This window comes from Gorilla gorilla, chromosome 16 (assembly GCF_029281585.2).
Source record: "Gorilla gorilla gorilla isolate KB3781 chromosome 16, NHGRI_mGorGor1-v2.1_pri, whole genome shotgun sequence".
In the NCBI taxonomy this organism is placed as follows: Eukaryota; Metazoa; Chordata; class Mammalia; order Primates; family Hominidae; genus Gorilla; species Gorilla gorilla.
The window spans coordinates 92,139,377-92,164,746 of record NC_073240.2 but is presented as its reverse complement, the minus strand read 5'-3'; the positions used below and the strand labels follow the sequence as shown (position 1 = coordinate 92,164,746).

Sequence of the window (25,370 nt, the reverse complement as noted above, 5' to 3'; positions counted from 1 at the left end):
TTGGGACAGTTTAATATTTTTTGAGATAGGGTCTCGCTGTGTCGCCCAGGCGACACTTTGGGAGGCTGCGCTCTGAGCTCACTGCAACCTCCGCCTACCGAGTAGCTGGGATTACAGGTGCATGCCGCCACACTCTGCTCATTTTTTTTTTTTTTTTTTTTTTGGTATTTTTATAGAGAAACAGTTTTGCATGTTGCCCAGGCTGGTCTCGAACCCCTGACTTCAAGTGATCCACCTGCCTCAGCCTCCCAAAGCGCTGGGATTACAAGCTTGAGGCACCGCACCTGGCGAGTTTCTTATTGATTAGCTTCCTAGGCTTACCCTTTGTCCCTCCAGTAGGATTAAGAAGCAACTCAGTGGGCCCTGGTTGGGGAATCCATTGGATTCCTTCCATGGAGGTGGCTCTGCCACTGTGAAGCTCCGTTGCACACTCACCCACGCCCAGCTCACACCCATGCTCACCCACACTCACCCACTCAGAGACTCCCACTCACAGCAGCCCTCCCTGCCCAAGGACAGGGCACACAGTGGAGTTCTACACACTTTTATTGGAGGGGCAGGCCTGATAGCAGGCTGGTGAGGCTGCTGATGTGTGCGCCCTTCCGGATGCCCCAGGATCCACAGGCTGTGTTGGGATGCACCTTCCCCATTCCCAGCTGACTATAGTAGTACAGAAAAAGGGCCCATCTGAGTGAGGCTGCAGGCAGTGCTGGCCAAGCAGGGCTGTGTGACTGAATGTGGCCGCTAACTCAGAACAGAGGACATCCTAGGGCAGCAAGCGAGGATGGGCAAGAGTAATGGGCATGCCAGCCACCACCAGCCAAAGCTGCTTCCGTCCTTACTCTCCGTGCCACAATAGGTAGCGTGTGCATGAGCCTTGGGCCCAGGGACAACCCCCTCACTCTCCATCTTGGTTGGGTTGGATAAGCCCATATTCCACTGCTTTGTCCAGGCAGGCTGCAGCAGCCCTTGTGACAGGGCTGTGGTCACCCTTAGCTAGCACTGACAAGATCTCCATCATCTCACTCTCCATCAGGGTGCTGGCAATCTCCCTTGAGGCCTCCACCATGTTCAGCACCACCACAGCACCCCGGTGCTGCAGCTCCTGGTTGGAGCTCAGAAGCAGGGCCTGCAGGATCTCCAGCCAGTGTGTGGTCTGTGAGAAAAACAGGGTAGATATGACCCCTGGGCAACAGGCTCAACCTTGGCAAGGGACACACCCACACACTCTAGGACTGCCCCCTTCAGCTGCTGCTGGGAGTTCCTGGTCCGTCCCTCCTCCCCCACCGAGAAGAAGCACTGACCACTTGGGGAATGCGGCTGCAGAGCGTGGGCCGCATGGAGGTAAGCATGGCCAAGCCCCCGGCAGCTGCCCGCTGTAGCAGCTCATCATCCTCTCCACTGTACAGCACCAGCAGCTTCAGTCGGTCATTGCCCTGGGCTTCGAAGAGGTCCTGCACCTGTGGCCAGATGTGGGGAGTGGACCAAGTCAGTTGGGTGTAAAGCCCAGCCAGGACACAGGTACCTCTGCATCCCCGCCTGTCATGAGCACCCAGACCAACCCTCACCTCCTTGCTCATGGCCAAGTTACACATGCACTCCGTGGCTGCCCGGCGGATCATCTCATGCTCCTCAAACATGTAGCCTTCTATCATGGGCACAGCCTTCTCCTTCAGGATCTTCTGCCTGCAGGGCCACAGAAGGAAGCAGCAGGGATACGGTTTGGATGTTTTCCCTTCTAACCCTCATGTTGAACTATAATCCCCAATGTTGGAGGTAGGGCCTGGTGGGAGGTGACTGGGTCATGGGATGGGTCCCTCATGGCTTGGTGCTGTCCTCGTGATAGTAAGTTCTCGTGAGATCTGGTTATTTAAAAGTGCGTGGCATCTCGGCCGGGCATGGAGGCTCACGCCTGTAATCCCAGCACTCTGGAAGGCCGAGGCAGGCAGATGACTTGAGGTCAAGAGTTCGAGACCAGCCTGGCCAACATGGTGAAACCTTGTCTCTACTAAAAAGACAAAAAAAAATTAGCTGGGCATGCTGGTGCGCACCTGTAGTCCCAGCTACTCAGGGAGGCTGAGGCAGGAGAAGCGATTGAACCCAGGAGGTGGAGGTTGCAGTGAGCCAAGATTGCGCCACTGCACTCCAGCCTGGGCAACAGAGGGAGACTCCATTTCAAAAAAAAAAAAAAGTGTGTGGCACCTCCCCCCACTGTCTCTTGCTCCTACTTTCACCATGTGATGTGCCTGCTCCTGCTTTGCCTTCTACTATGAGTAAAAGCTCTCTGAGGCCTCCCCAGAAGCTGAGCAAATGCCGATGCCATGCTTATACAGCCTATAGAGCCAGGAAGCAATTAAATCTCTTTTCTTTATAAATTACCCAGTCTCAGGTATTCCTTTACAGCAATGCAAGAACAGACTAACACTGGCAGCATCATCAGTTTCTACATCTGCTCCACCCCGCACCCACACCCTCATGCAATCAAGTCCTGGGCTGAGGATTTCCCTTGGCAATGTCCAAGGACCCTCTTGCACCAGGTATGAACTATAGTGCTTCTTAGCCTTCTAACCAGGCCTAGGAAATAGCATAGGATTGTGGAAAATGCTCAAAATTAGGATGTAGAAGACCAGGGTGGTCGTGATGGTGAGGCTAACACCTAACATTTGAGGGTTTTTGTTTCTGTGTTTCTTTGAGGCAGGATCTCACTCTGTCACCTAGGCTGGAGTAAAGTGGCATGATCACAGCTCACTGCTGTAGCCTTGACCCCCCCAGGCTCAAGTGATCCTCCTGCCTCAGCCTCTTGAGTAGCTGGGACTACAGGTGCACGCCACCACAACTTGCTGATTTTTTTTCCAACTGTTAAGTTCAGGGGTACATGTGCAGGACGTGCAGGTTTGTTAACACAGGTAACCATGTGCCGCCGTGGTTTACTGCACAGATCATCCCATCGCCCAGGTATTAAGCCCAGCATCCATTAGCTATTCTTCCTGATATTCTCTTTATTTCTTTTTTAAATAGGGACGAGGTATTGCTACACTGCTCAGGCTGGCCTGAACTTCTGGGCTCCAGTGATCCTCCTGCCTCATCCTCCCAAATTGCCAGGATTACAAGTGTGAGCCACCACACCCGGCCTCATTTGAGTATTTACCCTAAACAGGCACCTGGATCATCTTACTTAATTCTCACCATGGCCCTATACTAAAGGTGCAAGTGTGATCATCATCACTACTGTTTTGCAGAATAGGAAACGGGCTAAGTAATGAGTAATATGTTCAAAGTCACAGTTAGTAATAAAACTAAAACATGCTGGCCAGGTGCAGTGGCTCATGCCTGTAATCCCAGCACTTTGGGAGGCTGAGGTGGGCGGATCACGAGGTCAGGAAATCTAGACCAGCCTGACCAACATGGTAAAACGCCATCTCTACAAAAATACAAAAATTAGCCGGGCGTGGTGGCACATGCCTATAATCCCAGCTACTCAGGAGGCTGAGGCAGGAGAATCGCTTGAACCTGGGAGGCAGAGGTTGCGGGGAGCTGAGATCACGCCACTGCCCTCTAGGCTGGGTGATAGAGCAAGACTCCGTCTCAAAGAAAAAAAAAAAAACTAAAATATACTGATATGGCACAATGCTAGGGGCCAGGTACCCGTGTAGTAAGTACTTTTAGGTGTATTTTCTCATTTTATTCTCCTCATCACTATGCCATGAGGTAGGTACTATAATCATCCCATTTCACAGAGGGAGAAACTGAGACAGAGCAGTTAAGTAACTTGCTTGAGGTTGCCCATTTGCAATCAGGGAAGCGAGGCAGTCTGACTCTGGAGTCTGCCGTGCCATGCTGCCTCTTGGCCTGTCTCCTCCTCTCTAATGATGCGGAGCAGTCACTGTGAGGCCCACAGAAGCCAATGACCAAGGAGTGTTTCCCAGCGTGTAAACTGCTGTGGGGGATATTCCGAATCCTGATGCCTGGTCCAGGCCCCGCAATCCCAAGGGACCTTACCGGAGCCTCTCGCTGATCCCAGCCAGGTTTGTTAGGGCCATGAGCGCCTCGAAGTTCTGCAGGCCTGAGCAGTTGAGGTGCAACAGGGAGACGAGGGGCCGGACCACCTCATAGATCTGCAATGTGCACCCCACCTGTCAGGGGTACTTGCCACAGCCCCCACAAGCCCCACCAACCCTGCAGGGAGAAGCCCACCCCCAAGAGAGTACTGCTGTCTCAGGCTGTCCTCCCTGCCCCAGGCCTTGACAAAGCTGAAACTTCCTGCTGGTCCCAAGGGGGAGCTACAGCCCAGCCCACAGGCCATCAGGGACAGAGGGAGTGGAAAGGCCGGGGCAGGAAGACACGTACCCGCTCGCCAGGGAAGGTCATCTCTGGGTTGGAGGTGATGGTGAGCTTGGCAAGGGCCTGGGCTGCCTTTGTCTGCCCCACGTCCGTGCCTTCCAGGGCCAGCGGGATCAGCGCCTGTAGGAACAAGCCCATCACTGCTCAGGACATCCCTGGGAGTAAGACCCCGACCATCAGGCTCCCCAGCCCTGACTGTGCCACCCTCACCTTCCTCCCTCTCCCCAGGCTTGAGTCCCTGTGCAGACCCTCTGCATCCAAATACTTCCTGAAACACCTAATAAGGGCTGGACATGGATTGTGCTGAGCACCAGGGCCATGGAGGTAAATGACACAAAGGAACAGTAGAGCCCAGGACCTTCACAGGCACCAGTGTAGAGGGGCCAAGGAGCTTGCCTGCTTCCGCGTCACTCTCTCAGCGGGACAGTGTTCCTCTGGCCATTAATGTTTTTCTGTTCCACATCTAACACCCAGCTCTGGCGTGGCAGCTGCTGAGTCATGTTTTATAGGCTGATGGCTCAGCCATCAGGAAGGGGTGTGTAAACCAGCTTACCCTGCCGCCTCCCTGGGCAACCACAGTACCTCGGTCCTCTACCTCTTCCACTAAAGCCAAGAAGACCCTGTGGGGAGAAGGCGGTGGTGGGCAGGTGGCTCTGGGACTCTGGCAGGCAGACGCTGCACTCCTGGGCTCAGCAAAGATGGCAGCCACGCAGGCAGCCCCCGTCGCTCTAAGAGGCCCACAGCACTGGAACCTGCACCCTCTGGAGCCACATCTGCAGCCCTGAGGCTCAGGAGTTGGGAAAGGTTGGCTCCTACCAAGGCTGGCTCACCTGGAGAGCAGCTCTCTGCAGGAACTGGTCAGCACAGGGCTCTCCGTCTTCACCATGCACACCATGGCCGACACCACACCCGCCGCCAGCAGCTTCTTCACCCGAGCCCGCACGAAGCTCGGCTTGTCCTGGGGGAGGAGGCAGCTTAGGAGAGGGTCCTAGGCTGACTCACAGAGAAATGGGGACCCTTCTCACAGCAGCAATTGAGGAACTGGGAAATAAAACAGCCAGACAAAGGGAAACAAACTGGCTTAAAAGGGAGGCTGTTGGCTGGGCACGGTGGCTCACACCTGTAATCCCAGCACTTTGGGAGGCCGAGGCAGGCGGATCACAAGGTCAGGAGATCGAGATCATCCTGGCTAACACGGTGAAACACTGTCTCCACTAAAAATACAAAAAATTAGCCAGGCATGGTGGCGGGCACCTGTAGTCCCAGCTACTCGGGAGGCTGAGACAGGAGAATGGCATGAACCCAGGAGGCGGAGCTTGCAGTGAGCCGAGATTGCGTCACTGCACTCCAGCCTGGGAACCAGTGAGACTCCGTCTCAAAAAAAAAAAAAAAAAAAAAAAAGGGAGGTTGTTGTTCTGCTGTGGATGCCCTGGGTTAGCTGTCCCCATGGTGGGGAACCCTCCAGCCCCTCTGGCGGCCCCTCACCTTGGGGTGCTGCTCGGGCACATGCTGCTTGGCATACTTGGCCAGCTCCACCATCTTGGGGTCGGGCTCCTCGTAGTCGTAGCTGTTGGTGCAGTTCACCAGCGCTGAGGCCACCGCAAAGAGCACTGACCTCTCCTCTGACTGCCAGGACACAGAGGAATTCACATGGGCATCCCGGGGCAGAGCAGTACTCAGATAAATGCTGCCCAGGCCCAGGCCCCCAATTCCACCCTCAGCTGGGACCCTTGGGTACAGGATGAATTCAGGAAACTCCCAGGCCCCAGACTTTGGGAGCTCACAAACTTGACCTCCCCAGCTCCTCCAAGAAGAACGTCCTTGCTAACACCACTGGTGCTGGCCAACATGCCCACACTACACAGAGCAGCCACTCAGCCACCAGCCCTCTTCCCTGGGGTCAAAAGACCCCACTGGCCAAGCCCTGCCGAGAAAGCCTGGTAAGGTCTAATCCTAGACAGTGTCCCCAGCTGACTGCAGGAACCACAGAGCTACCCTGCTGAGCTGGAACAGAGCTTTCAGAGCAGCCGCATCCTCCACAAACTCTTCCTTCACGTCGGCATCAAAGGTCAGGTAAGCCAGGCCCTCCACTGCCCAGCGCCGAGTGCCTGCGTCGATCTGGTCATTGCACAGCCACCTGGGGACACGCAGGATAGTGGACGACCCTCAGGATTGGGGGTACGGAGGGGTACACCAAGGCCAAGGGGGAAAAACCAAGGGTTTGGGCATCCCCTCAATGTACAGAAGCAGTTCACGTACCAGGATCCAGACTGCAGCCCCTGCCTGAGCCAGAGAGCAGGACAGGGAGGAGGCCCCAACCCCCACCCAGACCCTTGTGTCTTGAGATCTACCCCACAGGTGGGGAACCACAGCAAGGCCAGATGACTCACTTTCGACACTGCTTAGCCAGTTTGAGAGTGGAGCCTTCAGCAAACTGCTTCATGCTGAAGTCAGTCCCTCCAGCCGAACCGAGCTTACAGAGTCCCTGGAGGAAGAGGGCAAGACCAGTTGGCCTCTGGGGAAGGAGGCAGGAGCTGAGCTCCTCCACACCTGGCTTGGACTCCCTCCCTGGCACTCTGCCATGGCCCCCTGGAAGCTACACAGACAAATCAGCACCCTCTCCCTCCAGACCACCACCTAGAGCATGTGGCAGCAAAATCAGCTACTGGGGTGGCCGCATGACACAGCATCTGCAGACACTGATGCGCTGGCCACTGGACAGTCGTGGGCCCCACCCCTTCCCAGGCCACACTGAGAATGGCTCTGTTTCCTTCCATGTCGCACAAAGAAGCCCTCTGCAGGTGGAGTTGAGAGGCATGTGGGGAGAGGACAGGTGCTTCAGCCACAGCCAAATCCTTATGGGATGGAGAAATCCAGGACTGAGTGCCCCAGGGAGGAAGACCAGTTTCCACAGGGTACACAGCCACAACAGACTCATGGAGGGCCAGGTAGTCCCCAAACCCCCAAACCAGGAACACTGCATGACCCCTGCAGGCCCAGTCTTAAGCCCCATGGTGGGAGGAGCCATGCCGATGTCTCTCACCACAAGAAAGCCCAGAATCTCATTCATTCATTCATTCATTTATTTTAGAGAGGGTCTTGCTGTGTTGCCCAGGCAGGAGTGCAGTGACATGCGTGACTCACCACAGCCTCAACCTCCTGAGCTCAAGTGATCCTCCTGCCTCAGCCTCCCAAGTAGCTGGACCTATAGGCATGCACCACCAAGCCTGGCTAATTTTTTTGGCATTACAGTATTCCTTATTTTCATCTAGAGTGTGCTGGGGCCGCACCCTGCAACACCGGCTGGACCAGGACCCCTGCCTGGCTGCCTGCCCACCCACCCCAGGCCCACCGTCTCACCACTAGCGCCCGGATGCGGATGCTGTCCTTCTCGCTGCACTTATATAGGTCCTTCAGCAGCGAGACACCATTGGCAGTGATGAATGAGGCCCGCTTAGCCTTGCCGGCTGCGTGGATCAGAGCCTCCACGGCCACCAGCTGCTCCTCCTCCTGCTCAGAGGCACACAGAGCAATCACACTCTCCATGACACCGCTCAGCTCCAAGGCCCGGTTGCCAGCATCACATGGGCCCTGCAGGAGGCAGGACACCGTCTGGATGGCCCGTAGCTTCCCGGCCAGCCCTTGGCCCTCAAACCAGCTCCTGAGGGGCACAGGGTGACAGCCGTCACACCAAGGCCAACATAAAGGGACTCTTCTTCCCTCCCTTCCCCTCCACTGGCCAGGCACCTGCACTACTTGAGCAGAAACAGCAGGAAAGCTGCCAATGGGAGGACTAGGACGTTTCCACCTGGACAATAATGGCTGATTTTCTTTATCGACTTTCACTCAAGCCTTCCCTGACATAGTATCTAATACAGGTTACTCCCATATCCACCAGTGATGTCCCTTCCCGGACTTAAGCTCTGAAATGATTCTGCTTATTTCATAATTTATCATCACTTTTCTCCCCAACAGCTGTAAGCTCCTTTAATTTTTTTTCTTTCTTTTTTTTTTTTTTTTTTTTTGAGACAGAGTCTCACTTTGTCCCCAAGGCTGGAGTGCAATGGCGTGATCTCGACTCACTGCAACCTCCACCTCCTGGATTCAAGCGATTCTCCTGCCTCAGCCTCCCAAGTAGCTGGGATTACAGGCACCTACCACCACGCCTGGCTAAATTTTCTGTATTTTTAGTAGAGATGGGGTTTCACCATGTTGGCCAGACTGGTCTCGAACTCCTGACCTAAGGTGATCACCCACCGGCCTCCACCTCCCAAAGTGCTGGGATTACAGGTGTAAGCCACCACACCTGGCCTATAATCTCCTTTAAGAACAATGGCCGGGCGCGGTGGCTCACGCTTGTAATCCCAGCACTTTCGGAGGCCGAGGCGGGCGGATCACGAGGTCAAGAGATCGAGACCATCCTGGCTAACACGGTGAAACCCCGTCTCTACTAAAAATACAAAAAAATTAGCCGGGCGTGATGGCGGGCGCCTGTAGTCCCAGCTACTCGGGAGGCTGAGGCAGGAGAATGGCGTGAACCCGGGAGGCGGAGCTTGCAGTGAGCTGAGATTGCGCCACTGCACTCCCGCCTGGGCCACAGAGCGAGACTTCGCCTCAAAAAAAAAAAAAAAAAAGAACAAGGACTGTCGCCTGGGCGCAGTGGCTCACGCCTGTAATCCCAGCACTTTAGGAGGCCAAGGTGGGCAGATCACCTCAGGTGTGAGGTCAGGAGTTCGAGACCAGTTGGAAACCCCATCTCTACTAAAAATACAAAAATTAGCCAGGCGTGGTGGTGGGTGCCTATTATCCCAGCTACTTGGGAAGCTGAGGCAGGAGAATTGCTTGAACCTGGGAGGGTGGAGGTTGCAATGAGCCAAGATCATACCATTGTACTCCAGCCTGGGCAACAAGAGCGAAACTCCAACTCAAAAAAAAAAAAAAAAATCCCAGCACTTTGGGAAGCCAAGGCACGTGGATCACCTGAGGTCGGGAGTTCGAGACCAGCCTGACCAATATGGAGAAACCCCGTCTCTACTAAAAATACAAAGTTAGCTGGGTGTGGTGGGGCATGCCTATAATCCCAGCTACTCAGGAGGCTGAAGCAGGAGAATCGCTTGAACCCTAGAGGCGGAGGTTGTGGTGACCCGAGATCGTGCCATTGCACTCCAGCCTGAGCAACAAGAGTGAAACTCCGTCTCAAGAAGAAAAAAAAAAGGACTGTCATGTTTCATCGGTGTGGGAACAGGAGCATAGGAAGTGTTTGGTAAACCCAGTACGTGCTTGATGGCGTTTGTTGCATTATTGGAACATTGATTTGAGAAAGAACCTGCCTGGGGAGGCCACTTTGGAGCAGGAAGTGGGCCTTGGGGCCACTTTCCCTTCGTTCAGCCTCCAACTAGTCCTCCCCAAGATTACTGTTTCTGCTGGAAACCTTTCATTTCTGCCCCTCCTCAAGGAGTCAGAACTTTTTCACTAGAATCCCTGGCAACGGGAGGTGAAACAGACTTCCTTACTTGATGTAGTTTTCACAAAGTCTGTGGAAATTCTCCCTCTCCGCATCACACTTGAGGTCATCAAAGAGCTTGCTGAGGAGAATAGAGGCGCTCATGCGGCTGTTTGCGGTCACTGCGAGCTCCCCAGGAGGGTCCTGTAGAGAGCCCCCCACTTCCAAAATCTTTTTCAGACCTGTAAAGACACCCCGTTTAGACAGTAGAACACTAGTTCCAACCCCTACAAGTAAAAGAAACAGGCTTCCTAGGAGATGTGGAGAAAAGCAAGACAAGAAGGCTACAGAGTTCTGACAACTGCGTCCAGGGCAGCCCGGAGAATCTGCTTAGCTGATCTGCTACCTAAGGGAGGCGGCTGTAGGATCCGGAAGGACCTCAGAAGTGAGGCCTGCATGCCAGCCCTGTCCCTGGGGCCAAACGCTCTGGAGCTCTTGAGGTTCCTCATCTGTAAAACTAAGGGGAAAAGAATACCCACACCTCGTAGGACCACCGTGAACATGACGCCCACGCCTCACGGGACCACCGTGAACACGACACCCACGCCTCACGGGACCATTGTGAACATGACGCCCACGCCTCACGGGACCATTGTGAAAGGCCCTGCTCATGCAAGGCCTTTGCAAAGCTTTTCTTATTTATCTTTTTTTTTTTTTTTTTTTTTTTTTTAAGACAGAGTCTTGCCCTGTTGCCCAGGCTGGAGAGCAATGGCGTGATCTCGGCTCACTGCATCCTCCGCCTCCTGAGTTCAAGTGATTCTCCTGCCTCAGCCTCCAGAATAGCTGGGATTACAGGTGCATGCCAGAATGCCTGGCTAATTTTTTGTATCTTTTAGTAGAGACAGGGTTTCACCATGTCGGCCAGGCTGGTCTCAAACTCCTGATCTTGTGGTCTGCCCACCTCGGCCTCCCAAAGTGCTGGGATTATAGGCGTGAGGCACCACGCCCAGCTCTTATTTATCTTTTAGGGGAAAAGAGAGATGAATTGATATATCTACCGTTATTTTTTCCTCTGAGTATAGCAGTAATACATGCTCACTCAAAAAACAAAAAAAACAGGGCACAATGGCTCATGACGGTAATCCCAACACTTTGGGAGACCAAGGTGGGTGCATTGTTTGAGGTCAGGAGTTCGAGACCAGCCTGGCCAACATGGTGAGATTCTATCTCTACTAAAACTACAAGAATTAGCTGGGCATACTGATGCGTGCCTGTAATCCCAGCTACTCGGGAGGCTAAAGCAGGAGAATTTCTTGAACCCGGGAAACGGAGGCTGCAGTGAGCTGAGATCACGCCACTGCACTCCAACCTGGGCGACAGAGTGAGACCCCGTCTCAAAAAAAAAAAATACAGAAAGCTAATCCAGCCTCTCTGCTAACCTGCTTGCAGGCCCGCTCAATGTGCATGTATCTGCACACACATATGATAGAAGAGTCTAACTTTGAGCCCCCTAAGGGTAGCTCTTGTGTCTAGTAGGTGTTGTAAGAGCTGAATCCCATTGCTCTGGAAGATCTTCTCAGCTCCAGCATCCTCCTGGGCCACAGGACGCACTTCAGTGCAGACACATGGCTGGAGATAATCACAACTTTTCTTTCTTTTTTTTTTTTTTTTTTTTTTTTGAGACAGGGTCTCCCTCTGTTGCCCAGTCTGTAGTGCAGTGGTACAATCACAGCTCACTGAAGACTTGACTTCCCAGGGTTAAGTAATTCTCCCACCTCAGCCTCTGGAGTAGCTAGGACTGCCGATGCACACCACCATGCCCAGCTAATTTTTTTTTAATTTTTCATAAAGACAGGGTCTCGCTATGTTGCCCAGGCTGATCTCAAACTCCTGGCTTCAAGTGACCCCCTGCCTCTCAAAGTGTGTCATCCACCATGCCTGGCCCCACTCACAACTTTTCTTATTACTCCTAAGGATAAACAAACTTCAGCTGCTGAAGCAAGTTTTTGTGAACTATATCACCTACCTTGGTCAATGACCCAGAGGGTGAGGCTGTTGTTGGGGTCCTTGAGAGACTTCCGGGGCACTGCTTTAATCAGGAGGGTCAGGGCATTGTCTCGGCCTTGGCCAGAGACCCCCACCTCTGTCAGCAGATCTAAGAGGTTACTGATGAGGACCTTCAGCTCCCGGGCAGGATCTGGCAACAAGAAGAAGACATCAGTGGGCTCCACAGCAGCCCAGCCCAGTTTGACCCTTCAACTTCTCCAACAAATCAGGGAGACACAGGGAAGGGGGGATCCGCATCCCAGGCTCCAGACTGAGCTCCAGCTTTGTCCTGAGGCACCTTGGTTGCTGAGAATCTAGAGTAAAATAATGTCACCAAACCGTATTCCAAACAACCTGCAGCTGCAAGTCTGGTCCCCAAAAAACTGGCCTGGCTGGCTCAGCCCCATCCCTTCCATGACAGTAACGTCCAAAAGACCCCAGACCTGCTTCCACTCACCCACAATGATGGCACCTTCTTTGCCTCGGAAGCCTTTTTTGACACCTTCCTTGAGGGCATCAAACATAACCTGCAGCAGGTGGCAGGCAGCCAGGGACACAGCCTGGCTTTCCACGCCCAGGATGGAGACTACTCGCCGAGTTCCCAGTATGCTCAGGGTTGCCACTGTCTGGGGTGGGAGAGGTAAACAGAAGGAAGCTTCCAGTTGTTGAAGGGCAGCCACAGAGATCCCTAACTGTGAGTTAGAGGATACGGCCAGAAGGAGAGAATTGGGTGGAAGGCCCAGCTCCAGGTGAAAACAACACAGAATGGATGGCATGACCCAGGGTAATGGCAGGATAATTTTGTTAGAAAGATTTCCTAAAGGAAACATTACACGGCAATGCCCTACTACCTCTCCTTGGTGCCAGAGAAGACATAGTATACTGCAGCCCTGGGAGCAGCTGCTTTAGCTCATGTCTCCCCAAGAAAAAGACCTATACCTAGACGAAGCTACCTGACCACCAGGCTTAATGGTCTAGTTCTTCCCCAGTCTAAACGCTGAGGTTCTTTCCACACCCTGGGGATGTGGACGTAACGTACACGGAATGGGCCCGTGAGACCTCTCCACCCAGTTTCTTTCTTTTTTCTTGTTTTTTTTTTTTTGAGATGGAGTCTTGCTCTGTCGCCCAGGCTGGAGTGCAGTAGCGCGATCTGGGCTCACTGCAAGCTCCACCTCCCGGGTTCACGCCATTTCCCTGCCTCAGCCTCCTGAGTAACTTGGATTACAGGCGCCCGCCACCGCGCCCGGCTAATTTTTTGTATTTTTAGTAGAGACGGGGTTTCACCGTGTTAGCCAGGATTGTCTCGATCTCCTGACCTCGTGATCTGCCCGCCTCGGCCTTCCAAAGTGCTGGGATTACAGGCATGAGCCACCACGCCAGGCCCTCTCCACCCCGTTTCTAAGCTGGAGAACCCTAGAAGGCCTGCTTGGTCCACTGAGCCCAAATCCTGACTGCTTCCACTTAGCAGCTAAGTGTCCTTGGCCAAGACTGTGAACTGGAATGGACCGGAAGGCAGGAGGGAACAGAATGCATATGCTTTTAACAATCTTAGCCTTGGGAGACCCAGAATGCAGCCCAAGCTTAGCCTAAAGAGATTTCATTGACTATTTCACAGTTTCACCCCTATCTAGGAATTGTGGGCTCCTCTAAAAGCAACTAAGGGTCTAGTCTTTGGTCCCCTCTCCCCTGGAGCAAGCCAGCTCAGGTAAGAGCTGGGGGCATGGACTTCACCACACTGGCCCAGGAGCAGGACTGTTATTGCTGCACTGTCCATGCTGGGCCACCACCATCCATGCTGAGAATCATGTCGGGATCAAGCCCTACGTGTCCGGTCACTGTCTCGATGGTAGATGCTGTGGTGGCCAGGCACATTCTGGGCAATGAGCTTGCTTGTGCCATATGGACACTGAAGGAGTCAATGACCAATGTGTTTTTGTGAGTTGGCTGCAGGAAAGCTGGGGCTCACACTTGTAAGCCCCCTACAAAGCAAGTGCTTGGGGTACCCCAAGGCTGTTTTTGCTCTTTCTACCCCACTTCATCCTAATTTATGTTGGTCTTTTTCACGCCATTTTTATTTTTTCTCTCTTGTTACATGTATCTCCTTGTACTCTGCCTTTTCTTTTTTTGTTGTTTTGTTTTGTTTTGTTTCTGAGATAGTCTCGCTCTGTCACCCAGGCTGGAGTGCAGTGGCGCGATCTCAGCTCACTACAACTTCCACCTCCTGGGTTCAAGCAAGTCTCGTGCCTCAGCCTCCTGAGTAGCTGGGATTACAGGCGTGCACTACTATGCCCGGCTAATTTTTTTATTTTTAGTAGAGACAGGGTTTCGCCTTGTTGGCCAGGCTGGTCTTGAACTCCTGACCTCAAGTGATCCACCTGCCTCAGCCCCCCAAAGTGCTGGGATTACAGGTGTGAGGCACCATGACCTACCTAAGTTCTTTTCAGAATAAGGTAAGGGGTAGAGGGTGGAAGAGTGGATGGATGGATGGACGGGCAGATGGGCGGATGGACAGATGGGTGGATGGAGGAACGGATGGACAGACAGACAAAGGGACTGAAGCTGTAACCAGCCTCTCCACTCCACCTACCCGTGACTGATGCTCAGAGCAAATGCCAACCAGCGTACGCAGAGCCGCCAGCATGAGGTCAGTCTCTCCCGTGTCCAGTAAACGTTGCAAGAGCTGAACCCCATTACTCCGGAAGATCTTCTCCGCTCCAGCATCCTCCCTGGCCAGCACCACCAGGTTCTGAGAAGCCTGCGTCAAAGGAAGTACATTATAATGTTGATACTGCACATGGCATAGGATGCAGCACTGGTGAGCAGGGGCCCCAAGCCCCGGACCTCTCTGCTTCCACTTCACAGTTGAGTGACCATGGCCAAAAAATAACCTCTTTGAAGTTTAGCTTCCTCTGTAAATAGAGGGAAGAGCCTTCTCTCGGGATTGATGGTTAGAGCAAATGAGTCCCCAGCAGAGCCTGAGGGGCTGGGACAGTGCCTCAGTTACCTCTGTACACCCAGTTCCTGGCATAGGGCCTGGCCAACAAGGTACTCTGTGAACACTGGTTCTCTTTCCTTGGTTCACGCTAAAGCCCCAGACCCTCAGAGCTCCCATCCAGGCCCCATGAGCCCAGCTGCACGATTGGAGGAGCGGCAGAGCAAGGCAGCAGTGGCTTCGGGGGCCTACATGGGTGAAGGGTGCTATGGATGGGTGGCTCTAGTGGGAGCTCACTCACTGACTCAGCCCAGGGCCTATACCTTTTGCTTTTTCTCAGTGCCCTTCTCTTCTGGGTCCAACAGTATCTGAAACATCTGTTCCACTTTGGCATCCGTCGAGGACATGTATCGCACCTAGACAAACCAACAAAGCATGGAAGAAATCACGGCTCTGGGCCAGAGACATCACACTCCCTATTCATTTGTCTCCAGCTCCTCACTCTGGGAGGCACAGTAAAGATGTCCAGGCTCAGGGCTAGCACCTAGCTACCCTGGGCAGGAAGAGACTTGCCTGGCAGTGCCTCCTAAATTTCCTGCACCTGTTTTTCTTTCTGAGCTATTTCCTGCTTGGGCAGCAGGGGCTGTGCCGATGCTGTAGTGCCTTTTCGGAGGGGAGGTATCCTGTCAGCTACGAGGCAACCCACTCCCAGTGGTGCCATCTACATTGTGGCAGCGTGAATGGGCTTCCCATGGCACTGAACTCAGCATTTATACCTTCTGCCAGGGAGCTGGCAGATCGTGAGGTAGTTGCTAACACTTCCTTTAGCTCCAGAATTCTCTTTTCACTGTTTTAAAAATAATCTGAGCTGGGCACAGTGGCTCCCGCCTGTAATCCCAAAACTTTAGGAGGCCAAGGCAGGTGGATCACCTGAGGTCAGGAGTTCAAGACTAGCCTGGCCAACAAGGTGAAACCCCATCTCTACTAAAAATACAAAAAATTAGCCGGGCGTGGTGGTGGATGCCGGTAATCCCAGCTACTCGGGAGGCTGAGGCAGGAGAATCACTTGAACCCAAGATGCGGAAGTTGCAGTGAGCCAGGATCACGCCACTGCACTCTAACCTGGGCAATAACTGCGAAACTCTGTCTCAAAAAAAAAATAAATAAAATCTGAAGCAAGGCACGGTGGCTCACGCCTGTAATCCCAACACTTTGGGAGGCCGAGGTGGGCAGATCACCTGAGGTCAGGAGTTTGAGACCAGCCTGGCCAACGTGGTGAAACCCCGTCTCTACTAAAAATATAAAAATTAGCCAGGTGTGGTGGCGGGTGCCTGTAATCCCAGCTACTCGGGAGGCTGAAGCAGGAGAATCACTTGAATCTGGGAGGTGGAGGTTGCAGTCAGCAGAGATCCACTGCACTCCAGCCTGGGTGACAGGATAAGACTGTCTCAAAACAAACAAACAAACAAACAAACAAACAAACAAATAAATAAATAAATAAATAAATAATCTGAATGGGGAAGATCATCCTAGGCCTACTCCCCCACCCCCCAGAGTCCTGGGCATAGATGGTGGCACAAGCCTAGCATGTGGACCACCCGCCTTCCTCTCTTGCATCCATGGCAGCCATGACTAACCAGTCATGGCACGTTCCCCTGCTTGGCTCAGGCAATCTGCTTCCTAATTCTTCTCAACATAGGACTCTGGGCAGCCACTGCCAATCAGAGTTGGCATTGAGAGAGGAAACCTATTTGCTTTCCCAGGCTTCAACATTTCAGTGAGGTGTCTGCCATCATGTTATCTGCTTCCACTGTGTCAGCATTTTAACGTCAAATTATCTGGCGAATTTGAGCTTGGTTGTAGCTCATAATGGTCTTTAGATTCTTTTCTCCTAATTTAAAAATATATGTATTTTATACAATTTCTCTTTATTAAAAAAATATGAACAGGTGATGCAGTCTCCTTTGGAAAGCCCTCTCAATCCCATTCCTTTCCCCAGGGGTCACAGTGTTATCATTTTGATGTATATCTTTTAAAATATTTTCCTGAAAAAATAAAGAAACAAAAATGCATATTTGGCCCAGTGCCATGGCTCACGCCTATTATCCCAGCCAGTTGGGAGGCTGAGGTGAGTAGACCCCTTGAGCCTAGGAGTTAAAGACCAGCCACCTGGGCAACACAGTAAAACCCTGTCTCTACAAAAAATATAAAAATTAGGCAAGCGTGGTGACATGCATTTGTCCCAGCTACTTGGGAGGCTGAAGTGGGAGGACTGCTTGAGCCCGGGAGGAAGAGGTTGTACTCCAGCATGGGTGACAGAGTGAGACCCCGTCTCAAAATACATAAATAAATAAAAATAAAAATAAATTTAAAAAATAAAATATTTTTGGCTGGGTGCAGTGGCTCACACATGTAATCCCAGCACTTTGGGAGGCCGAGGCAGGCAGAGCTCAAGGTCAGGAGCTCCAGACCATCCTGGCCAACACAGTGAAACCGCATCTCTACTAAAAATACAAAAAATTGGCCGGGCGTGGTGGCAGGCCCCTGTAGTCCCAGCTACCTGGGGGACTGAGGCAGGAGAATCACTTGAACCTGGGAGGCGGAGGTTGCAGTGAGCCAAGATCACACCACTGCACTCCAGTGTGGGCGACAGAGCAACACTCCGTTTCAAAAAATAAATTAATTAATTAATTTAATTAAATATTTTCTGGCCAGGTGTGGTGCCTCGCACCTGTAATCCCAGCACTTTGGGAGGCCGAGGCGGGTGGATCGTGAGGTCAGGAGATCAAGACCATCCTGGCTAACACGGTGAAACCCCGTCTCTACTAAAAATACAAAAAAATTAGCCGGGCGTGGCAGCGGGTGCCTGTAGTCCCAGCTGCTGGGGAGGCTGAGGCAGGAGAATGGCATGAACCCGGAAGGCAGAGCTTGCAGTGAGCTGAGATTGCACCACTGCACTCCAGCCTGAGTGACAGAGCAAGACTCCGTCTCAAAAAAAAAAAAAAAAAAAATTAAATATTTTCCTTTGTATTTACATACCCAAGTGTACCCACAGAAAAAATATAGCATTGTTTTGCTATGTAGGGGATCATTAACATAAATGATATTATACTATATGTGTTATTGTATATTTTTCTTCTTCTTTTCTTTTTTGAAAGAGACAGGGCCTCACTCTGTCAGCCAGGCTGGAGTGCAGTGGCACGATCATAGCTCACTGTAACTGCAAAATCCAGGGCTCAAAGGACTCTCCTGCCTCAGCCTCACAGGTAGCTGGGACTACAAGGGTGTGCCACCACACCCAGCTAACTTTTTAGGTTTTGGTAGCAACAGGGTCTCACTATGTTGCCCAGGCTGGTCTCAAACTCCTGGCCTCCAGTTATCATCACATCTTGGCCTCCAAAAGCACTGGGATTACAGGCATGAACCACCATGCCCTGCCTATTTTGCTTTGTTCATTCAACAAGTGTCCCAGAGCTTCCCATTTCAATATGTGTGTATCTACCTATTCTCAGTAACTATATAAGAGTCTGTAGTAAGGACATCACCCATTTATTCAGCCATTCCTCTATGGCTGGGCATTCAGGCAAGTTCCAAGTTTTTCGTACTACAAAAAAGGCTGAAATAAACATACACATGTCTACTTGTGCACGTGGACAAGGTTTCTCTGAGAGAAACAGCAAGAAGTAAACATATGGGATCACAAGATACGCTCATTTCAAATTTAATACATATGCTAAAGTACTCTCCAAAAGAGCTGTACCGATTTATACCCCTCCAGCAGTCATCAGAGAGCCCTTGGCCCCCAGCCTCACCACTGATGTGTCTGCCTCTCTCCTTCTCGAAAAGTGTACAAACTTTTAAATATCTGCCAGACAGACCTCCAAATCAACAGTAATGTGCTGTCATCTTAATTTGCTTTTCCCTGGCCACAGGCAAGGTTCACTTGCCACCGGGATCTCGTCTGGAGAACTGTGTCTACACCCCTGGCCCAGACCCCTTCACCACCAGTCAATGCTTCCACCTCTCTGGGTCACTCACATACCTTCTCCTGAATCTGGCCCCCGATGTTCCGCAAGGCCTCCTGGAAAACTTTGTTCTTGGGCTCCAAGCTCACACATCTCTGCAGGTCAAGGACAGCCTGGTCCAGGCGGCCCAGCTTCTCTAGGGCTTGGCTCCGCCGGTAGAGTGCTTTGACATCCCCACCATCCTTTTCAATGGCTGAGCACAAACAGGAGCGCTGTCAGCACCCATGAGGCCACTGTCTCCAGGCAAGAGCAGTAGGGAAAGATCTCGAGGAAAGGCCAGAAGAAGGTGGGGGGGACGAATGTGGGGCTCGGTGCTTCAGCCTCAGAAAAGGTGAGGGTAGCTGCAGAAAAGGAAAGGCCCGAGGCAGTGGGAAAGAAAGAAGGCAGATGTGTCTCTGGGGCCAAAGGAGGAGAATGTGACGGTGCAGCGGTCCCAGAGTCCTTGCCCACCACAGAAGCCCTACAGCTCCACACCAGGGCCCACCATTCCCCTACCTTTGGATGCCTCTGTTTCTGCTTTGTCGTAATCTTCCTGTAAGAGAAAGACAGGAGCCTGAAGGAATGGTCATCTCCCTCTCGGGGCACTAACCAGGCAGCAGGGGTACTCTCGCTCTCCAAGGTCACCCGATCCCCCACCACCCTGAGGTGCAAAAGACATCTGGCAAGCGGGGATGGCCTGGGAGCGTGAATGTCCAGCTGGGGCCCAAGCATCAGCTTAGATGGGCGAACCGGGGCCCGGGAGGGCGAGGGGAAGAGCGCCAGGCTCCCTCACCAGCTTGAGGTGGCAGGCGGCCCGGTTCCGGTGCAGAATGGCCTGGTCCTGGGGCGTCGCGTCCAGACCCAGGGCCTGAGTGTAGGCCGCCAGGGCGCCCCCGTAGTCTCCACATTTGAACAGCTCATTGCCCTCCTTCCGCAGCTGCTCCACTGAGCTGGCCTGTAGAGAGAAAGGTGGGGGAAACGTCGGAGGGGGTTCGGGGCAGAGCCCGGGAGCTAAGGGGAGAGGAGAGGAGGGATGGGGCGAGCCTCATGGATGGGGAGAAGGAGGCCAGGGATGGTCAGGGCGGGTGCGAAGGGGTGATGGCGCGGGGGTTAGGTACGCACCCCGGGGGTGGCCGGCCGGGGCTCGGGGGTCCCTGGACCACTCACAGTCATCGCGGAGAGGTTGTCTCGTGCCCGCGCAGGCGCAGTCTCTGGGGCGGGGCGAGTCTGGGTTCGGGACGCCACCGGCAGCTGCCCCGCCCCACTCTTGCGTCGGAGGTGGGGTTAGAGAGGGGCAGGGCTAAGGAGGGAGCGCGCCCGGGCAGGGGCGGGGCGCTTGGCTCTGGATCGCAGGTGCAGGTAAGCTCCGGGCGCGCCTAAGCTGTCCCCGCAGAGACCTGCAGGGAGCTCGCGGCGGAGGACCCAGAGGGAGGCCTGCGGTGGCTCCAGCCCCGACTCCGGCCCCGACCGCAGCAGAAGTGCACGAGGTCTACGGTCATCAGGGTCACAACCAGTAGGTTGTAGAGGCCCAGCACTAGGAGCGGGCCTAGGCCCCTGCGGGAGAGAAAAAGTATCTGGATCCCGGCCCCGACCGCGCTCTCGCTGCTGCCCTCTGTGGGGGGTACAGAATCCCTGGGAGTCCGGAGAAAGCTCAGGACTCCCTCCCCAAATAAGTGTAGTCTTACATACACACATTTGCATACGAATTTAGGAGCTCATCCTAGAGCCACCCATGGGCAGATTCAGGATGGCTCCCCATTACCAGCTTGCACAGCCCCCTGAACTTCTCCTTTGTAATTGTAATCATGATCTACATGATTTTCTGTTGCGGTCTGTCCCTTCACTAGTCTGTAAGTTACAAGCCTCCCACCCCATAATTTAGGAACAGAGCCCCAGATACTGGAACACCCTGTCGATGTTCCAGTGGCTCCGGGGTTGGAGATCTCACCTGAGGATGGGCGGGGGCGGAAGAGCGGACAGATTGACTTGGTACGGGGCCTCAAATTCAGCCCGGGTGCAGCAGGAGCCCCCTGCAGCCTGCAGGTGGCAGCAGTAGGCTTCCTCTGGAGAATCAGAGAGACGAGGGCAAAAGAAACCAGGGTAGTGACGGCCATGGACATCCCGGGTGGTCTGGCACAAGTGAGGGTGGTGGACCAGAGCTGAAGAGAGAGGTGGGGGTGCTAGAGACAAGCAGGAGGGGTCTTTCCACAGCTCACTCCACCCCTACTGGAGAGTAAAAGAGATCAGCCCCTACCAGAAGAAAAGACGCCCTTCCACCCATCCCCATCAGTTCCAGTTCCCAGGAATAGCCCATAGCACCAGAGGCAGGTGGGCCACAGGGGTAAGTGCTGTACCTGAGAGAGAGGTTGGCTGGACAAGGGTCACCCAGCTGAAGAGCAGCAGTAGCCCCACAGATAGGCCTGTCAGCAAGGGGCCTGACCTTCTCTGGATGCCCATGAGAGTTCACTACCACCTCTGTCCTGGTCCTGGGAACCCCAACATCTCTCTTTCTAGGCCATGACTGCAGACAATAAGGAAATAAAAGTCAAAGCCCCAAGGCCCTTGGGCACCATTAATACGAGCCTGAAGCTTCTCTATCACAGGCTTTTAGAGAGAGATGACAGGGACTGGGTTTCTATCTCCTGTTGGAAAATGTGGGGCCTGCATTGCCAAACTGCTGAAGGAGAGAAGGCTCAAAAGACTAGAGGACAGAATGAGGGATGAGAGAGCAGCTGAGCCATTAGTATGAAGAACAAACAAGCATTTACAGCCAAATATATTTCTACCCATTCTCCAACTTCCAGGCTGCCATGGAAGCTCTGGGAATTCTGACCCTCCTATTTCAGGTCCCAGAGACCTCAGTTCCAGCATGTGGGGCTTCCCTCCCTAACCTCTGCTACATGGCAACCACCAAGACTAGCTGAAAACCAAGGGTGACTCCTTTCATTAGCCTTTCCCCTGATCCTTATCTGCCCCAGCTACCAGCCAGAACACAAAAGCTACCTGTCTGATTAGAGTATACTTAGCTAATAGGGAACCCCCTCTCACAGAGAAGTTCTATGGGGATCACTAGGTCTCTCTTACCCCTCAGCTGCCCTAAGGCAGGGAATTTCTCCAGAAGGCCACCAGCCAGCAGAATTAAGTGTTATTCCAGTGCCTACCCAGGCCTGACAACATCATGCTCCCAGGACAGCAATGACAACACTCATCACCCCAGGGGCCCACAGAAGATGCCTGGAGACTGAAATAGGAGCTCTCATAGCATAACAAGACAAGACAAATTTCATCTGCAACACTGAGGACAAACAAAGGCAGTTCCTGCAGAAACGTCACAGCTACCTGGGAGCCTAAGTCTGAAGCAATTAGGCAGGGCTCCCAGTGAAGGCTCTGATTTTTCAGGTCAGGCCCTAGGGTCTCCTGGAGGGTCCAAAGGTAGACTCCCCTGCCCACAGAACCTGGCCCATCCCTACAGGGAGAACTATTTTTAGAACACTTGGAGAATTTTCAGAGCTTTTACAGGCTGAAGATTGTTCTTGGGGGGAGCTTCTGGGAGAAGCTGTCTCTGACTCTGAGGGTATGGGGATTGTCCTTTCTTCCCGCTCCCATAGTCCCCTGAGCCTTGGCCACCCTGGATTCAGAGCACTGTGAGGCCACTGCCTTATTTCTTGTCTGTCTTCCTCTTTTCCACAGACTGTGGGCTCCCAAAGAGCCAGGCTTATGTTCTTCTTGCACCCCCAACAGAGCACACTGAGCTGGGGGCTGCGATGCTGAAGGCAGCTGTCCACATCACTTGCTCTCTGCGCGGGCAGGTCAGCTCCAGAGGAATTCATCTGGGGCAGGCCCAACTCGGCCCACTGAATTAGCCTCCACGATCCCCGGGCCTCCCCGGCGCCAGGGGGCGCTGTCAACGTTCCGTCCCGGCCCCTGCGGCCGCAGTCGTCGGCCCCATCCGCGCGATGGGCTCTGAGGCGGCGCAGCTGCTGGAGGCTGCCGACTTCGCGGCTCGCAAGCACCGGCAGCAGCGGCGGAAGGACCCCGAAGGGACCCCCTACATCAACCACCCCATCGGTGGGCGCGTCGGCCGCGGAGCGCCGGCTGCGGCACCGGGGTGGTGGGGACTGGGAAGGAAACGTGGGGGGCGTGCACCTCACTGAGCACCTGTTTTGTCCCAAGCTTAGTGCGATATACCGTTTAAGCCTCATAACAATGGGAACGGTAGGCATGATCGTTCCCTTTGTCGGTTGACTCCCAGAGGGTAAGGTACTTGACCAAGGTCACCCAACTAGTCAGAGTCCACAAGGGGCCACATCTGGCTCTCCAAAACCCACAACACGCCGCCTTGGGACTACCTCCGACCTGACTTCCTGCTTTGCCCCTCCCCGTCAGGTGTGGCACGGATCCTGACCCACGAGGCGGGAATCACTGACATTGTGGTGTTACAGGTAACTTTCCCCCTTCTCCGCCAGGAGCCTGGGATGGGGATTAGGGGCCCCATTCAGCAATGGGCAACCCTTGGCTGACATCTCAGGGCTGAGTGGGAACTTGTCCACAGGCGGCCCTGCTCCATGACACGGTGGAGGACACAGACACCACCCTGGATGAGGTGGAGCTACACTTTGGGGCACAAGTGCGGCGCCTGGTGGAGGAGGTAACAGATGACAAGACTCTGCCCAAGCTGGAGAGAAAGAGGCTGCAGGTGGAGCAAGCGCCCCACAGTAGCCCCGGGGCCAAACTGGTGAAGCTGGCAGACAAGCTGTACAATCTGAGGGACCTGAATCGCTGCACCCCAGAGGGTACGCTTTCGTATGGGCCGTAAGGGAAAAGGGAGGGGGATGCCGCCTTCTGAAGACACATGTTGGTCAGTTCCCCTGAAAAACCCTGGGCATTCTTAATTCCCAAATTAATCCTACTGGACCACTCTTTGATCTTCTTTCATACAGTAAAAATACAATAGCTGGGCCAAGGGGAAGTTTTCAGGACAGCTCATTCCATCAGGAACTCATGGCCTTGAACCAAGCTTGCCAGGAAGTGGGGAAAAGGCAGTGCTTTCCTTGACATCACGCTAGCAAGTTTCTGTCGACTCTTATGCAGGATGGTCAGAACATCGAGTCCAGGAATACTTCGAGTGGGCAGCGCAGGTGGTGAAGGGGCTTCAGGGAACAAACCGGCAACTGGAAGAGGCTCTAAAGCATCTGTTCAAGGAGCGGGGGCTGACACTCTGATCAGTGCTTGAAGCTATCCAGAGGCACAACTCCAGCCTCGTTCAGGCCGGACAGGATTCATACGCCATCTTTTCTGTGTCTCCTGAGCTCCCTCCATCCTTCCCAGATATTAGAGGCCAAAAAAAGACTTGCATTTTTTCTCAATCTGAAGGTCTCCTGCTAAGCTGAGCCCCGCGTGGTGGGAATCAGATGTACCCATCCATTTCTGATGCACTCACCGCGTCTCCCCAAGTCTTGGGTCTGTTTGCTATTTTGCATGGTGGGATCTCTGGCCCCTCAGGGACTTGAGATTATATAAGTACTAGTTCCTAACACGTTCTGGAAAATAAAAATAACTCTGGGTTAAGGTTTAAGCTGCTGCTGCTCCTTCTCCAGCCTCCAACTGGTAGGCTGCATATCTGTCCTTCAGCAAAGCAGGACTAATTGTGTGTCCCGGAGTCACCTCCCTCAGGTTGCGGGCCTCAACCCCTCCGAACCTGGCTTCCTTGTCAGTGACATGGGTTGTGTAATTATCAGGTTAGACCGTGACGTGCCTGATGGAGCCTGACACATAGGTGCTCAAGAAACGGTAGCAGCCTTTCCCGTTAAGAAAGTTGGAAGGGGGCCAGGCGCGGTGTCTCTCGCCTGTAATCCCAGCACTCTGGGAGACCGAGGCGGGGGGATCACTTGAGGTCAGGAGTTCAAGACCAGCCTGGCCAGCATGGCGAGGCCCCGTCTCTACTAAAAATACAAAAAAAATTAGCCGGGCGCAGTGGCTCGCGCCTGTAATCCCAGCTACTCAGGAGGCTGAGGCAGGAGAATCGCTTGAACCCGGGAGGCGGAGGTTGTACTGAGCCGAGATCGCGCCACTGCACTCCAGCTTGGGTGACAGAGCGAGACTCCGTCTCAAAAATGAAAAAAGAAAAGACGTATCGGAAGGGAGTGCCGCCCGCTTACTGACAACCACTGCTGGGCACCGGAGAGACCCCAGCAGCAACATGATTAGGCCGGTGGGGGATTCCGGTTGCCCAGTACCTCAAGCCGCGCGGGAAACTCGGTGACTCGCAATCCCCTCGCCCTTCCGCATTGCAGGTTACTTCCGTTGTTAAGTGACAGGGACTTCCGGGAAGGCCCGGAAGTGGCCCGGGGCTGTCCGACACCGGGAGCCCGGCGGTAGGCGGAGTGTAGGGGAGGCGGTGGAACTTTGCTCGGTGGCCACGGGGAGGGATTGCCCGGTGGTGGTTTTTCAGTCGTTGCTGAGCAGCTGAGGTTTATTTTTATGTATTTTATTCTGCATCCAGTCATCCATTAAAGCCAAAGTTTATTAAGTTGTCTGGAAAAGCGATCATCTTGGGTACGAAGAAATTTGTTAGGTCAAAGCTGTTCGACTACGATAGTTGTTT

At 53.5% G+C, this 25,370-nt stretch overlaps 2 protein-coding genes across 6 annotated transcripts; one reads left to right on the top strand and one right to left on the bottom strand.

Moving 5' to 3' along the window:
* Positions 1 to 528: 528 nt before the first annotated feature.
* UNC45A (unc-45 myosin chaperone A) lies at positions 529 to 25,078 on the bottom strand. Of its 3 annotated transcripts, none has more exons than XM_004056773.5 (23): positions 25,003 to 25,078; positions 21,121 to 21,287; positions 20,715 to 20,925; positions 19,889 to 20,320; positions 19,560 to 19,721; positions 19,283 to 19,319; positions 18,805 to 18,980; positions 15,086 to 15,178; positions 14,418 to 14,585; positions 12,288 to 12,456; positions 11,811 to 11,981; positions 9,855 to 10,026; positions 7,702 to 8,002; positions 6,732 to 6,826; positions 6,337 to 6,478; positions 5,827 to 5,967; positions 5,172 to 5,299; positions 4,895 to 4,961; positions 4,348 to 4,461; positions 4,000 to 4,115; positions 1,569 to 1,686; positions 1,305 to 1,460; positions 529 to 1,156 (listed from the first exon to the last, which is right to left on the bottom strand). In XM_004056773.5, exons 4-23 carry the CDS (start codon positions 19,937 to 19,939, stop codon positions 899 to 901), a joined length of 2,835 nt encoding a protein of 944 aa, XP_004056821.3. In that variant the 5' UTR covers positions 19,940 to 20,320; positions 20,715 to 20,925; positions 21,121 to 21,287; positions 25,003 to 25,078; the 3' UTR covers positions 529 to 898. The 3 variants fall into 3 exon arrangements, with proteins under 3 accessions (XP_004056821.3, XP_018866194.3, XP_063554920.1); XM_019010649.4 differs by having other exon boundaries at positions 19,934 to 20,320; XM_063698850.1 differs by lacking the exons at positions 20,715 to 20,925; positions 21,121 to 21,287; positions 25,003 to 25,078 and having other exon boundaries at positions 19,934 to 20,377.
* On the top strand, positions 20,053 to 24,341 carry HDDC3 (HD domain containing 3). Of its 3 annotated transcripts, XM_055363129.2 has the most exons (6): positions 20,064 to 20,125; positions 20,978 to 21,107; positions 22,457 to 22,834; positions 23,153 to 23,208; positions 23,319 to 23,559; positions 23,858 to 24,341. In XM_055363129.2, exons 3-6 carry the CDS (start codon positions 22,723 to 22,725, stop codon positions 23,986 to 23,988), a joined length of 540 nt encoding a protein of 179 aa, XP_055219104.1. In that variant the 5' UTR covers positions 20,064 to 20,125; positions 20,978 to 21,107; positions 22,457 to 22,722; the 3' UTR covers positions 23,989 to 24,341. The 3 variants fall into 3 exon arrangements, with proteins under 3 accessions (XP_004056828.2, XP_055219104.1, XP_055219105.1); XM_004056780.4 differs by lacking the exon at positions 20,978 to 21,107 and having other exon boundaries at positions 20,053 to 20,125; XM_055363130.2 differs by lacking the exons at positions 20,064 to 20,125; positions 20,978 to 21,107 and having other exon boundaries at positions 22,582 to 22,834; positions 23,707 to 24,341.
* Positions 25,079 to 25,370: the final 292 nt, after the last annotated feature.

Coding starts and splice junctions, on each gene's coding strand:
- UNC45A (XM_004056773.5), bottom strand. CDS start 19,939: ATGACTGTGAGTGGTCCAGGGACCCCCGAGCCCCGGCCGGCCACCCCC. Junction 12,457..14,417: donor GCTCTGAGCATCAGTCACGG/GTAGGTGGAGTG, acceptor CTCCCACCCCAG/ACAGTGGCAACCCTGAGCAT. Junction 5,968..6,336: donor CTCTGTTCCAGCTCAGCAGG/GTAGCTCTGTGG, acceptor GTGTCCTGGCAG/TCAGAGGAGAGGTCAGTGCT.
- HDDC3 (XM_004056780.4), top strand. CDS start 22,723: ATGGGCTCTGAGGCGGCGCAGCTGCTGGAGGCTGCCGACTTCGCGGCT. Junction 23,209..23,318: donor CTGACATTGTGGTGTTACAG/GTAACTTTCCCC, acceptor ACTTGTCCACAG/GCGGCCCTGCTCCATGACAC. Junction 23,560..23,857: donor GAATCGCTGCACCCCAGAGG/GTACGCTTTCGT, acceptor ACTCTTATGCAG/GATGGTCAGAACATCGAGTC.